This window comes from Nerophis ophidion, linkage group LG22 (assembly GCF_033978795.1).
Source record: "Nerophis ophidion isolate RoL-2023_Sa linkage group LG22, RoL_Noph_v1.0, whole genome shotgun sequence".
Taxonomy (NCBI): domain Eukaryota; kingdom Metazoa; phylum Chordata; class Actinopteri; order Syngnathiformes; family Syngnathidae; genus Nerophis; species Nerophis ophidion.
The window spans coordinates 18,214,178-18,230,112 of NC_084632.1; the positions used below are offsets into that span (position 1 = coordinate 18,214,178).

A 15,935-nucleotide genomic window follows, 5' to 3' on the forward strand; every position below is an offset into this window, starting at 1 on the left:
CTGTATATATAGACAGTACAGGCCAAACATTTAGACACACTTTCTCATTCACAACACAACTGATGGTCCAAACCCCATTGATAAAGCAAGATATTCCACTTATCAATCCTGATAAGGCACACTTGTGAAGTGAAAACCATTTCAGGTGACTACCTCTTGAAGCTCATCTAGAGAATGCCAAGAGTGTGCAAAACAGTAATCAGAGCATAAAACAGAACATGTTTTCAGTTATTTCACCTTTTTTTGTTAGGTACATAACTCCACATGTGTTCATTCATAGTTTTGATGCCTTCAGTGACAATCTACAATGTAAATAGTCATGAAAATAAAGAAAACACATTGAATGGGAAGGTGTGTCCAAACTTTTGGCCTGTACTTGTTTTTATATATATATATATAAACATTAAAAGTGGAATAACGGGTGCAATGTAACGAGAAAATGTTTAAATTTTGACACTTATAAAATAAAACTGCCATGCAGGCAGTTTATTTTTTACAATCGAACTGTTATTGTTCAAAAAACTATTTAATCAGGGTCAATGTCGGTGTGAATTAAAATCAGTGTTCGTATGAAATGTTGACCTATTCAAGGCTCCAACTACATTGCATCAAATACTCCACTTTTATTCGGGAAAATGTTGCATATTTTGTGTGGTCGCCATAAGAAATAAACCAAGGTTTTACTTGACAAAAAGGGCATAAACACAAGAAAATATTGTATCTATCCATCTCTCTCGCTCTCTCTCTATATATATATATATATATATATATATATATATATATATATATATATATATATATGTGTGTGTGTACAGTAGACCCACCTTAACGATGGTTCAAGGTGGAGCCAGTTTGAACTTTGCCCAATTCAAGTGTTCTCCATAAACATTTAAAGGCTTTGTCACAAGTCTGAACAAACAGTGAGTGACGTATGCATACATGTGTGCCAATGACCAGATGATCCTGTTCAAACAGCTTGATTCATGCGTTCCACCTCAGACGGGATTTCATCCCTTTGCCGGACGCTATTGCTTAACAAGGAGCTGCAGCGGTTAACAATATCCATCCGCAAGGCTGAAATTTGACTTGACGCAAGAGACCTGTAATAATCTCATTACGATCAATAAGGAGGAAGTGCCTGCGTGCAGGTGGTTTCCCGTAATGCAGCTTACCTTTGGCCTTGCACACTCTGCTTATTGGGGTCATCTGATAGCCATCGAGGCACTCACAGGCGAGGCTGTCGTTGGTGTGAACGCACAACTGGTCACAAACGTCGCTCTCTAGACACATGTCCACTTCTAGGGGACAAAACGTGGGAGCAGAGAGAGACAAAAAAATGTTTATGGAGTTTATGCGTTGTCATCACGGGCATAATGCCGCATTCCAGAAAACGTTGAAATTTAGGACCGGGGTCTAAGTAGGGATGGGTGATATGGCCTAAAACCTACATCGCAATATATGTTGCAGCCTCCTGCGATAATATACATATCACCATACATTATTGGGCATATTAACAATATAACCATTTTAAAGCGGGTTACTACAAAAGACTCCAAAGTCAACTCCTGACATATGCGTTAATATATTGTATTTTTTTTCAAAAATATTATTCATATAAAGTAGAGGCCAAAAGTTTGGACACACCTCATTCAATGCCTTTTCTTTTCATGATTATTTACATTATAGATTGTCATTGGAGGCATCAAAACTATGAATGAACACATGTGGAGTTATGTACTTAACAAAAAGAGGTAAAATAACATGTTTTATATTCTCGTTTCTTCAAAAGAGCCACCCTTTGCTCTGATTACGGCTTTGCGCACTCTTGGCATTCTCACGATGAGCTTCCAGAGGTAGTAACCTGAAATGGTTTTCACTTCACAGGTTTGCTTGAAGCTCATTGAGAGAATGCCAAGAGTGTGCAAAGCAGTAATCAGAGCAAAGGCTGGCTGTTTTGAATAAACTAGAATATACAGTAAAACATGTTTTCAGTTATTTCACCTCTTTTTGTTAAGTACATAACTCCACATGTGTTCATTAATAGTTTTGATGCCTTCAGTGACAATCTACAATGCAAACAGTCATGAAAATAAAGAAAACACATAAAATGAGGTTCACCCAAAATTTAGGCCTGTAATGTACTTGCAAATTTACCGTTCCAGTAGAAGGGATTCATACGACCCCAATTGTGGGGGTATCTCACATTTGAGGAAGATTAATAATTTTGCAATGCAGTCTGCTGAAAATGAAGGAAAGTGGCTCTCCACATAGCACTGACACTGTGGATAAACTTGGAATTGCCGAAAAACAAATTTTAAGGTATTGAACACTACTGCTATCTGGCGGCTAAAGTGGATAGTACACGCACCCCCAATTTGTCACGTTTCATGTGTCGGGTAAACCGCGACGAACAGGGCCATATGAATCCCCCTTCCTACTGTAATATCTGAGTACTTTCTGCTGTAACATGGTCCCATCTAGACTTCTGTTAAAATGTAATCAGCACTCATGATTTGGTTTTCAACCATTTTAGTTGCTAAAATAATGCCCTGGTTTTTGTACCCAGCCTTGGATATTGTACAGCCAAATGTTACACGGAATAAACGGGTCCGTAGAACCGAACAAGAAATCCCACACGTGTGTGTCTGTGCTTTCATTTTTAAAATTATCGAATACGACTGCAAAACAATCCACCGTGGGGCTAAAGAAAGTAGCAAGCATTTTGATAAAGAAGGCAAGAACCAAAAAAACCAACATGACCAGGATATGCTGGAAGTCCTTCGCCCGTCCCACTACGCTTCTTACCGTGTTCGCCAACTAAAAACTTCAACACAAATACGAGCGATTTAATTTGTCATCTGTGTTTATTGTTTTCTGCGTAGGATGAACTGTATAGAAAATGGATATTTTCGACATGTACACCATGCAGTCAGCTTATGTTCAGGGTAGTCTTATGTTTTGTTCAGTGTGGTAATTATTGAGTCAGGTATCCCAAGACAAAGGCTAAAATTATCAAACGCTCGTCTTAACCCGTTGCCCTCGGTTTTGTGTGTTCACGTCACGACAGCAGTGTCTCAATTCTCCTTCAAGGTTCAGCTATAGAGTCTATGATTTATGTATTCTTCCCCCCATCATATTTGTCATAATAATTGTGGACGCCTATATTTTGAAAATAGTGGCGTAAAGTTGGGAACGGAAGCGTCAAAGTTAGTTTGAGACAAACCCCAAGATGCAGAGATGGAGGTAGGCATTGGATAGGAAAACATGATTTAATAAAGATACTAACACAAGAAAAAAACCAAAGGGGTACAACAAAAAGCGCGCACGAGGCGGATAACCAACTAAGAGAGCTAGCATGGGAGCTAGAAAACAAAGGGAGCTTAGCATGGAAGCTAGCAAAAACAAAAAGTGCCTAGCGTGGAAGCTAACGGGTAGCGAGCAGGAAAACAGAAGTCGTACTTGTGATATAAAAACAAACTGGAAGCAGGGAACAAAAAACAGTAAGCTACAAACATCCAACGAATATAGATTACCGCTACGCTGCAAAGACACGACACGACAGGAGCGACGATACAAAAGTGACAATACATGACAATAATCCAGCACTGACTGGAGGAACAAAGCAGGTAAAATAGGTGCAGGGTTGATTGACACCAGGTGTGGCCAGGTGCCAATCAGCCGCAGCTGAGGGGAAACAGCGCACAGGGAAAAAAACAGGAAACAGACAAAATAAGAGCGCTGACAGGAACTGAAAACAGGAAATACTAAACACACACAGAGGAAAAATTAAAAAACAAACAAACTGTCAGTGGCAAGCCTGACAGGAAGTTGCCAACAGACAAGGCAGTTCCGTAAATCTGACAGTGATGGAGAACTGCCATTCCAGCCTATGACTTCCTTTACTGAAGCAATGTGAAGTGTTGAGTTTGAACAGCATCAACTAAGTAAAGTATGCGTTGACAACTCACCTTCACAGTGATTATTCCCAACAAGCCTCATGTGTTCAGGACATTCACAGTGAAAGCCCATCCTTGTGTCCACACAGCGATGAGAACAGCCTCCATTATTGACCAGACACTCATTCTGCTCTGCAGGGACAAACATGACATCAGCAGCGGTTACATTACAGGAAGCACTTCCTGGCAGACGCACAGATAAGAGCTGCTAAAAATACAAACATTTGACTTCTACACTACAGGTTTTTTTTATCCATCCATTTTCTACCGCTTATTCCCTTTTTTTTTAACTTTCCTTTAATAAATGTTGACCATTGTTAAATAACCTTGAGTATAAAAGGTTAATTTCTCTTACATTTCCATTCTGATGCTTTGATTATTGTAAGGAAAAGCCCAAAAAGCTATTAAATAACAGAAATCATCAGGTTGTAATTACCTAAATGTAGAATCAAAGTATTAGAATCAGTTCCTATTAAGTAGTGCAGTTGAACAACACTTACCCACCATGCCTATGTGTCAAACTGCAAATTACAGAATGACTGTAGCGCCCTCTGCTGGCTATTTTACATGTTAAAATGGCAAGCTTCGTCTGCAGTAAATGCAGAAGCCCCTCTGAGGAGAGGGAGGCCCTGAGCGGCATTTTATTTTGAGGCCCACCCATTAAAGGCTTACTGAAACCCACTACTACCGACCATGCAGTTTGATAGTTTATATATCAATGATGAAATCTTAACATTGCAACACATGCCAATATGGCCTTTTTAGTTTACTAAATTGCAATTTTAAATTTCCCGCGAGGTATCCTGTTGAAAACGTCGCGGAATAATGACGCTTATGTTGACGCGTGCTTGTGACGTTATTGGTTGGAGCGGACATTTCAGCCCAGCACCACTCACGGCTAAAAGTCGTCTCTTTTCATCGCATAATTAGGGTTATTTTGGACATCTGTGTTGCTGAATCTTTTGCAATTTGTTCAATTAATAATGGAGACTATAAAGAACAATGCTGTTGGTGGAAAGCGGTAGATTGCAGCTGCCTTTAGCAACCGAAACACAGCCGGTGTTTCTTTGTTTGTTGTGAAGCTTTAACACAGAGCGGTCAAGCGAACATGTTTCTCTACGTCAAACAGCAAGTTTTTGGATGGGAAAATTGTGATATTAAGTCGGCTCTTACCGGAGACATCAGCGGAGCTTCTGTCCTGCTGCAGCTGCGTGACTTCCCTCAGAGGCACTCGCGGTCAACACACCCGTGGCTACACCCCTCCGATTTTCAAGTACAATTTAATCTCACTAAAACACTAGCAACACAATAGGCAGATAAGGGATTTTCCAGAATTATCCTAAAAATGTGTCTATTAACATCTGAATCGCTCCCACTGCGATCGCCTTTTTTTTTTCTAGTCCTTCACTCTAAATTTCCTCTTCCACAAATCTTTCATCCTCGCTCAAATTAATGGGGAAATTGTTGCTTTCTCGGTCCGAATAGCTCTTGCTGCTGGAGGCTCACATAATAAACAATGGGAGGATGTGAGGAGCCCTACAACCCGTGACGTCACGCGCACATCGTCTGCTACTTCCGGTAAAGGCAAGGCTTTTTTGTTAGCGACCAAAAGTTGCGAACTTTATCGCTGATGTTCTCTACTAAATCTTTTGAGCAAAAATATGGCAACATCGCGAAATGATCAAGTATGACACATAGAATGGACCTGCTATCCCCGTTTGAATAAGAACATTTCATTTCAGTAGGCATTTAAAAAAAAGGCAAACTTTGGTAATCAAAACTGATTTTAAATTTTACTAAAACTAATACATGGGAAATTCAATAATACATTTTTTGTGTGCAAAATAAATTCTACATAATTAAAACATGAATCTACATATCTTTCATTCCTAGTACGAATGTTTACAAGCCGAGCGGGCGCTAACGCCACAGTGGCTGTCTGGAGGAATTTGCCATTATATATTTATCAGTGAAAGTGCAGGAGGAGGCTAGGAATCTGTTTGCTGTCATTTTACAGCGCTTATTAACGCTAAAACGGGCCCACCATCCCCAAGGATTGCGGGACCCTACGCACGGCGCATAATCTGTGAATAGGGAGCGGCGGCCCAGAGTATATGTGCCTGTAAATTGCTACATTTTCTTTAATACACTTATTAAAATGTGAGTAATCACAAAAATATTTAATTAATCATGTACCAATGCAGATTAATCACGCTATTTATTTTGACACATGCTCCCTTACCTTAAACGCACTTAAAACGTGTATCCACCCCTTCACTGACTATAAAACCGTTACCAAGTTTTAAGAAAATATGGTAAATGGTAGGGCTGCGAATCTTTGGGTGTCCCACGATTCGATTCAATATCGATTCTTGGGGTCACGATTAGATTAAAAATCTATTTTTTTTTTTCAATTGAACACGATTCTTGATTCAAAAACAATTTTTTTTCCTCATTTAAAAGGATTCTCTATTCATTCAATACATAGGATTTCAGCAGGATCTACCCCAGTCTGCTGACATGCAAGCTGAGTAGTAGATTTTTGTAAAAAGCTTTTATAATTGTAAAGGACAAAGTTTTATCAACTGATTGCAATAATGTACATTTGTTTTAACTATTAAACGAACCAAAAATATGACTTATTTTATCTTTGTGAAAACATTGGACACAGTGTGTTGTCAAGCTTATGAGATGCGATGCAAGTGTAAGCCACTGTGACACTATTGTTCTTTTTTTTTATTTTGATAAATGTCTCATGATAATGTCAATGAGGGATTTTTAATCACTGGTATGCTGAAATTATAACTAATATTGATACTGTTGTTGATAATATTAATTTTTGTTTCACTACTTTTGTTTGTTCTGTGTCGTGTTTGTGTCCCCTCAATTGTTTATTGCAGTTCTGAGTGTTGCTGGGTCAGGTTTGGTTTTGGAATTAGATTGTACTGTTATGGTATTGCTATGTATTGTTTTATTGGATTGATAAGAAAAAAAATTTAAAAAATTAAAATCGAAGGTTTAAAAATGAGAATCGATTCTGAATCGCACAACGTGAGAATCGTGACTCAAATTCGAATCGATTTTTTCCCACAGTCCTAGTAAATAATAAATGGGTTGTACTTGTATAGCGCTTTTCTACCTGTTTTAAGGAACTCAAAGCGCTTTGACACTTTTTCCACATCCACCCATTCACACATGAATACATGTCATGTGCATTCAAGTAAAGCATGTTTGTGTATGACATTCTGGCAATAAAATTGCATTTGTGTCAAAGCATTTTTATTCTTTTAGGTTAATTTGAATTATGTAAGAAAGTAATTTACTGTGCTGTGATTAATGGCGATTAATCCAAATTCCAAAGTGTGATCAATCGGATTTTTAAAAAATGCATCATTTGACAGCACTGTTAATTAGAAATATTTTTTTAAACACATGAATACATTTGAATATGTCTTTGAAAAGTTAATTTATTGCGGTTGTTGTAATTCAAAAAGTCAAACACTAATATTACAATTTCACCACACAGAGTGACATATTTCAAAAAGGCATTTCGTATCATTTTGACAATTATAGCTTGTTTTGGCAATTATAGCTTGCAGCTAATGTGCAAAATTTTCCAAGTAAAGTTGAATTAAAGTACAAGTTCCAATCAGCAGCTGCAAAAACATCTCAATTAATTGTGATTACATATTAAAAGAAATATAATTTTATGGATTGTACAAACAAAAAGCGGCCCCTAAATGCATGTCATACGTTGGATACATGCCTGGTACTCTCTGCATTTGAGTACATACACTCTCCTTTAGTAGTTTGTGATGCACTGTTGGATAATAGTTCAGTATGTCAACAAAAATGTAGTGTTGGGTATGCAGTTTCGATTTTTTATTTCATTTTTTCCTGTGTTGTCATCCTTTGCAACATCGCGTTTCAAATATTGCAGCTTCACCATGTCGCATATTTTACAGTTTTTTGGTCCTAAATTTCCCCTATTTGTAGCTTAAAAATGGCTGAATCAACTAAAAATATCACTACTAGTGTGGCCACAGGAGAAGAACAAACCAATTAAAGCGCACTGTTCAGTATCGTGGCTACTGATTGGCTCAGCCTCAGGCAGCATTACTATGTTGGATTAAAACGAGGGTCAGCAACCCGCGGCTCTCTTGCCGCTCTTTAGCACCGCCCTTGTGGCTCCCCTGGCATTTTCAAAAATGGAAAAAGATGGGGGGAAAATATATTTGTTGTTTTAATAATATTTCAACATGACACAAACCTTCCTAATTGTTAGAAATCCCAATGTTTAATATGTTTGTGTTAGTGGTTCACTGATGACGGTATTTGGCCAGCGTTGTTTTGTCCTACTAATTTTGGTGGTCGTTGAACTCACCGTTGTTGGTTTACGTGTACAACTTTCTCCGTTGCTGCCACAGAAAGATTTGTTTTATGCCACTCCTTTGTCTCACTTTGTCCACCAAATGTTTTATGCTATGCGTGAATGCACAAAGGTGAGCTTTGTTGATGTTATTGACTTGTGTGGAGTGCTAATAATGCATGCTAACATGCTATTTAGGCTAGCTGTGTGTACATATTTTATCATTATGCCTCATTTGCCAGTATATTTGAGTTCATTTCATTTCGTTTACTTATGCCCTCTCTGTATTTAATTTATATTTGCATGTCTCATGACACATTAACTGTATGTAATATTGGCTGCATTTCTGATTGTGTGTCATGTTGTTCCAGACCACAGCAAAAGTTACCCAGCTTGCAAAGATTGTAATAAATCCACAGCCGGTCCTTTCCTTTAACTTGTGCACACACATCTACACCTTTGGCAGTTTTACGCCAGTAATTTCCAGGAGTTATCTTAACCTCCGAGACACTAACTTAATGTGTTGCCTTTATTACAACACTTACATAAGGCTTTTAGCGGCTCCAGACAGATTAGTTTTTTGTATTTTTGGTCCAATATGGCTCTTTCAACATTTTGAGTTGCGACCCCTGGATTAAAAGGTGACTAAGGGGTGTTATTTCATGTCCCGAGGGCTCTTATGTTGAAAAATGAATTTAGAATCGTGTAATAATTTTGTTAACACTTTAGTATGGGTATCACCATGAATTAGTAGCTTATTACCATGCAAATAAGTAACATATTGGCTGTTAATTAGTCATTATTAAGTACTTATTAATGCCTTATTCTGCATGGCCTTATTCGTCGTCGGCGATCACTCGAAACAAGTATGATTGTCCTCCTGTTGGTGGGATTGCCTTCAGGAGAACGCCTGTGAGTGGAATCTTTTAAAGAGGGGAGACTGGTGCACAGACAGCCACCACACTGTCCTTGGCAAAGAGAAGGCCAGGGTCCAATGGCATGGAGACCAAAACAATTGGGGGCCCATCTTTGCTGCAGCCTTCTACCGCCTTTGTGACCGTTGTGGAGCTTTTATGCAACCATCATCCGCAAACTCCGCCGTTGAGGTCTTTTTTGACGAGGGGGACGCGCAGACTCCAACGTCACTTCTTCGCTGTGGGGAGCTGTATCTGGCAGCAAGGGAAACCCAGGACGACCGGCACCTCCTCACAGTTGCAGGTGGCTGCCGGAGCTCCGATCTGCCCAAGGACCGCCTATGGTGAACCTACCAGCACTTGCTTTTCTCTCAGGGTGTGCTCCCATAGCCTTTTGTCTTCCCAGACTTACCCACAAGGCAGCGGGGCATGGCCTTATTATACAACCAGTAAGCCATTAACTAAGAGCCTTCCCTCAATAAGCTCAGAATTATTGCTTATTAGTACAGTTGTGATCAAAATTTTTCAACCCCCACACAATTTTGGTGTTTTAGCAAGTTGGACATTTATTCCGTATTTTGTTTATAGTCATATCAAATAAAGATGCATTAAATAGACAAATGCAACTTGAATCACAACATTATATTTTGTAACATACCAAACAGTGTCATTTCTCTTAATATCTCATTGACAAAATTATTCAACCCCTTGAAGATCATAACTCTTAAGAACAGAATTTAAATAAGTTATTTTCAATGAGGTGTTGAAAACACCTGTAGATGTGATTAGAACCATAACGAGCAACAATTAAACTGATTGAAAAAGACTGTGACGCTCAGCTTCTTGTAGATGGTCAATGGTGTATTTGCAACATGGTGAAGTCCAGGGAGTGGTCAAAGAAGTCAAGAGAGGAGGTAATTTCTCTTCATAAGAAAGGATATGGATATAAGAAAATAGCAAAGACATTACACATTCCAAGAGACACAGTTGGGAGCATAATTCGCAAGTTTAAAGCTAAAAGGCACAGTGGAAACACTACCTGGGCGTGGTAGAAAGAGGATGCTGCATGCAACAGCTGTCTGGTATTTGAAGCGTACAGTGGTGAAAAACCCCCGGGTAACAGCTGAGAACCTACAACAGGACATTGCAGAGGGGGGAACGCAGGTTTCGTCCCAGACAATAAGGCGCGCACTAAGAGATGAAGGCATTCATGCCAGAACTCCCAGGCGCACCCCACTTCTGACTACCAGGCAAAAGATAAATATACTCCAAAAATCATCTGGACAAATCCCAAAGGTTTTGGGAAACTGTTCTATGGAGTGATGAGACAAAAGTGGAACTCTTTGGGCCTAGAAATCAACGTTATGTCTGGAGGAGAAAAAATGAAGCTTACAAAGAGAAGAACACCTTGCCTACTGTTAAGCATGGTGGGGGGTCAATCATGCTCTGGGGCTGTTTCTCTGCCTCAGGTACCGGGAATCTCCAGCGTGTTAAAGGCATTATGAATTCTATTTCCTACCATGATATATTAGCTGCAAATGTCATGAAGTCAGTGACAAAGCTGAGGCTTGGGAGACGTTGGACCTTCCAACAGGACAACGATCCCAAGTATACCTCCAAATCAACATCAGAGTGGTTGCAGAAGAAGGGCTGGAAGACTCTGGAGTGGCCTTCACAGTCGCTACACCTAAATCCTATAGAAAACCTGTGGTGGGACTTGAAGAAGGCAGTTGCAGCACGCAAGCCCAAGAATATGAATGAACTGGAGGCCTTTGCTCAAGAAGAATGGGCTAAAATACCTGTAGATGGTTGCAAGAAGCTTGTGTCCGGTTATGTATCACATTTGAAGGATGTCATTACTGCCAAAGGGTGTTCTACTAAGTACTAAAGATGCATGTAACTAGGGGGTTGAATAATTTTGTCAATGAGATATTAAGAAAAATGTCATTTTTTGGTATTTTGTAAAATACAATGTTACAATTTATGTTGCATTTGTCTATTTGACACATCTTTATTTGATATGACTATAAAGAAAATAAGGAATAAATGTCCAGCTTGCTAAAACACCAAAATTGTGTGGGTGTTGAATCATTTTGATCACAACTGTAACCCTAACCCTAACCATAACCCTTATATGTTCCCCTAGTTTCCAAATAACTCTAAATTAAGTCTTTTTTACTTCGAATGTGTTCCCCATACTAAAGTATTACCATATTTTTTTCAAGCTCTAGCTATGAAAATATTGATTTTTAATTACTAATTTACTTTAATCCATTTATCGCGGCCATGCCTGGAATCAATTAACGGCAATAAATGAGGGCCATCCGTCGTTAAGTGACTTGTTTGTTGTCATAATCCGTGATCCGGATCATGTTTTGTTTAGTTATGTTCTGTTGGTTTTGTACTCCCTTGGTTCCTGTTGTGTGCTTTTTGGGTGTTTGTTTTAGTTTCCATGGAAACTAGTTGGTTTAACCTGCCTCTGATTAGTGCTCTGCACGTTCACCTGCTGTTGAGCATTAATCAGAGAGCTATTTATTCACGTTGCTCGCCACGTTTTTCTTTTGTTTGTTCTGTCTTTTTGGTACTTGTATTATTAAATAATCATGTCCTACCTCACGCTGTCGTCTGGAGCCGTCCGTTTTGCATTCTGGGAGAACAAACCCCGACCCGACTGCCCCACACGTGACATTTATGTGCAGATTAAAAATAAGTAGTTGCATGTGATTTCCTACCACAGTCGTCCTCATCACTGCCGTCGGCGCAGTCAGCTTTGTTGTCGCACCTCCAGCTGTGGAGGACGCAATGGCCGTCACCGCACTCAAACTCCGACTCTGGACAGGAAGACGCGCTCTGAGGATGCGGCGGCGTCGAAACACACAACTCCCGGCGCTCGTCCCGCCCGTCTTTGCAGTCCACTCGGCCGTCACACAGCACGCTGGCCCGCAGGCAGCCGTCGGCCCGGCCGCAGGAGATGTAGCCGGCGGGGCAGCTCGGACAGGAATCCTCGTCACTCCCGTCGCCGCAGTCGTCCACGCCGTTACACGCCCAGCAGGAAGGGATGCATCTTCTGCTGCGGCGGCAGGAGAACTCGTCATTCTTACACCACAGATGACCTGAAGGAAGTCACACTTGAATATACTTTGGCCTAACAAAAACAAAGTCCAATTTTAACAAAAGCAGTTACCAGAAAAAATTCACACACATTTGCATTACAAAGCAGAATTCACAAAGTTAAATCCATAAAATGTACGCAAAAAAAGGTTTATTCACACACTTTTATTTCCCAAATCAATGTTATAGAGCAGTGGTTCTCAACCTTTTTTCAGTGATCTACCCCCTGTGAACATTTTTTTAATTCAAGTACCCCCTAATCGGAGCAAAGCATTTTTGGTTGAAAAAAAGAGATAAAGAAGTGAAATACAGCACTATGTCATCAGTTTCGGATTTATTAAATTGATTAACACTGCAAAATATTACTCATTTGTAGTGGTCTTTCTTGAACTATTTGGAAAAAAAAGATATAAAAATAACTAAAAAGTTGTTGAAAAATAAACAAGGGATTCAATTATAAATAAAGATTTCTACACAAAAAAGTAATCAACTTAAAGTGCCCTCTTTGGGGATTGTAATAGAGATCCATCTGGATTCATGAACTTAATTCTAAACATTTCTTCACAGAAAAAGAAATCTTTAACATGTCCACAAAAAATCTAGCTGTCAACACTGAATATTGCATTGTTGCATTTCTTTTCACAGTTTATGAACTTACATTCATATTTTGTTGAAGTATTATTCAATAAATATATTTATAAAGGATTTTTTGAATTGTTGCTATTTTTAGAATATTTAAAAAAAAAATCTCACGTACCCCTTGGCATACTTTAAACTACCCCCAGGGGTACGCGTACCCCTATTTGAGAACCACTGTTATAGAGGATATACAATACAAACAGTAAAAGAGGACAAACACCATCTGCTGGAGCACTATTTTGGTATATGTCGGGGGTCTCGGATCTTGAGCGGCGCCCTCGTGGTTCCACGGAGTTTTTTCAAAAATGTATGAAAATGGGAAAAAAAAAAAGGGTTGAAAAATATAGTTTTCGTTGTATTATGGTTTCTGTAGGAGGACAAACACGACAGTTTAATATGTTTATGCTTCACTAATGACAGTATTTGGCGGGCGCCTTTTTGTCCTACTAATTTCAGCAGGCCCTTGACTGTGACTCAGTTTGTTTACATGTACAACTTTCTCCAACACTGCCACAGAAAGACATGTTTTATGTCACTCCTTTGTCTCATTTTGTCCACCAAACATTTTATACTGTGCGTGAATGCACAAAGGTGAGCTTTGTTGATATTATTGACTTGTTATGGAGTGCTAATCAGGCATATTTGGTCACTGCATGACTGCAAGTTAATCGACTCTTGGCTATATTATACACGCGCCCCCAACCCCGTCCACCTCAAATGACGCACGGAGAGGGGTGAGTGGGGGGGTGCTAGCGGGGTGTATAATACAGCCAAGTGTCATGGATGCATTGGAATTCAAGGTAATTTTTATGTTGCGTTTATAATGTGTTACCGAGCCAATGTTCTCCAGAAATGTGTTTGGTGTGGGTTCACAGGGTGTGGCGCATATTAGTAAGAGTGTTAAAGTTGTTTTATATCACAACCATCAGTGTGATCTGTATGGCTGTGGAAGAAGACCCCTGATTTACACATAGTAAAAGCAATAAAAAACTCCTCCGCCATTTTGGAAATGACGACAGGGGAAGCGTCACTCGTGACGTCACGACTTTGACACGGCGGTAAAAGTAAGCATGCGCTAATAAATTTGGAGAGCGAGTTTGACCCGGCAGTAATTCAAGGCAGGCGCATATTACATGCCTGGCAGCTATTCAAGGAAATACGGTATGTTCGTTATAGCGACCAGCCCTAAATACAGTATTTGTTTTCCAATTGTTATTGAAATCCTGTGCTATTTGAGGTTAAGGCTACAATGAACACTAAACACATGGATAACAAATTCATAAAATCACAACAATTCAATGTTAGTGGGATTTTTATTTTATTTTAAAACCTCAACCGGAACTTTCTAAAAACGCCAGTGATGCAATAGATGCAAACAATCTCCGGCTGATCATGTCTATATGTTCTGGTCCTGCTCTAAACTATGTTTCTTTTGGAAGGACATTTTTGACACAATCGGAAAGGCATACGGTCAAAACTTTCCCTCGAACCAATTATCAGCCATTTTCGGCATATGCCCTGATAACATTTGCCCGGTGCCACTAAAACGACCTTGCTGGCCAGGCAAGTGGCTCTCCCCCATCACACTGCCGTTGCATTAGAGAGGATCTCTACAATCTAAAACCAAAAAAACTTGCTAAAAGGGTCTGCTCAAGCATTTCAAAGCTCATGGAGTCCCTTCTTGCCGTATGTCAACTCTTTTGACTTATGACCAGATGCAGATGAGGAATAATCTCCCTTTTGTTTTTTTCTCCCTTTCTCTCTCGTGTGTGAATGTGTTTGTTTTTGTCGTCTTACTTGTTGTATGTTTATGTCCCTTGTTGGTTGGACCTGAGTGGGTGGTTTGGGTTTCAAAGGAAGGGGTGTGAAGAATTTACTGACTTTAGAGGCCTACTGAAACCCACTACTACCGACCACGCAGTCTGATAGTTTATACATCAATGATGAAATATTAACATTGCAACACATGCCAATACGGCCTTTTTAGTTTAATAAATTGCAATTTTAAATTTCCCGCGAAGTGTCGTATTGAAAACGTTGCGGTATAATAAAGCGTGCATTTGACGTCTCGGGTTGTAGCCGACATTATTTTCCAGCCCGATCCAAACTATAAGTAGTCTGCTTTAATCGCATAATTACACAGTATTCTGGACATCTGTGTTGCTGAATCTTTTGCAATTTATTCAATTAATAATGGAGAAGTCAAAGTAGAAAGATGGAGGTGGGAAGCTTTTAGCCTTTAGCCACACAAACACAGTCGGTGTTTCCTTGTTTAAAATTACCGAAGGTGAAGCTTTACTATGGAACAGAGCGGTCAAGCGAACATGGATCCCGACCACATGTCAACCGGCAGTTTTCGGTGAAAAAATCGTGGTAATATGTCGGCTCTTACCGGAGACATCAGCTGAGCTTCCGTCCTGCTGCAGCTGTGTGACTTCCCTCAGACACTTGTCCACACACCTGTGGCCACACCCCTCCGACTTTCAGGTACTATTTAAAATCACTAAAACACTAGCAATACAATAGGCAGATGAGGGATTTTCCAGAATTATCCTAGTAAATGTGTCTAATAACATCTGAATTGCTCCCACTCGCCTTTTTATTTTAACTTTTTTTTCTTCTTTTTTCCTCATCCACAAATCTTTCATCCTCGCTCAAATTAATGGGGAAATCGTCGCTTTCTCGGTCCGAATAGCTCTTGCTGCTGGAGGCTATGATTATAAACAATGTGAGGATGTGAGGAGCCCTACAACCCGTGACGTCACGCGCACATTGTCTGCTACTTCCGGTATAGGCAAGGCTTTTTATTAGCGACCAAAAGTTGCGAAATTTATCGTCGATGTTCTCTACTAAATCCTTTCAGCAGAAATATGGCAGTATCGCGAAATGATCACGTATGACACATAGAATGGACATGCTATCCCCGTTTGAATAAGAAAATCTCAT

General features: G+C 39.7%; 1 protein-coding gene across 2 annotated transcripts in view; it reads right to left on the reverse strand.

The window, feature by feature from the left end:
• Positions 1 to 15,935, reverse strand: part of LOC133540612 (low-density lipoprotein receptor-related protein 8-like) — an 85,713-nt gene that overhangs the window by 59,750 nt on the left and 10,028 nt on the right. For both annotated transcript variants that reach the window (XM_061883362.1, XM_061883363.1), the window contains exons 3-5: positions 11,972 to 12,352; positions 3,969 to 4,088; positions 1,173 to 1,298 (exon numbers count right to left, since the gene is read on the reverse strand). In XM_061883362.1, the coding sequence (XP_061739346.1) occupies positions 1,173 to 1,298; positions 3,969 to 4,088; positions 11,972 to 12,352 (627 nt within the window). The remainder of the gene's footprint in view (positions 1 to 1,172; positions 1,299 to 3,968; positions 4,089 to 11,971; positions 12,353 to 15,935) is intronic.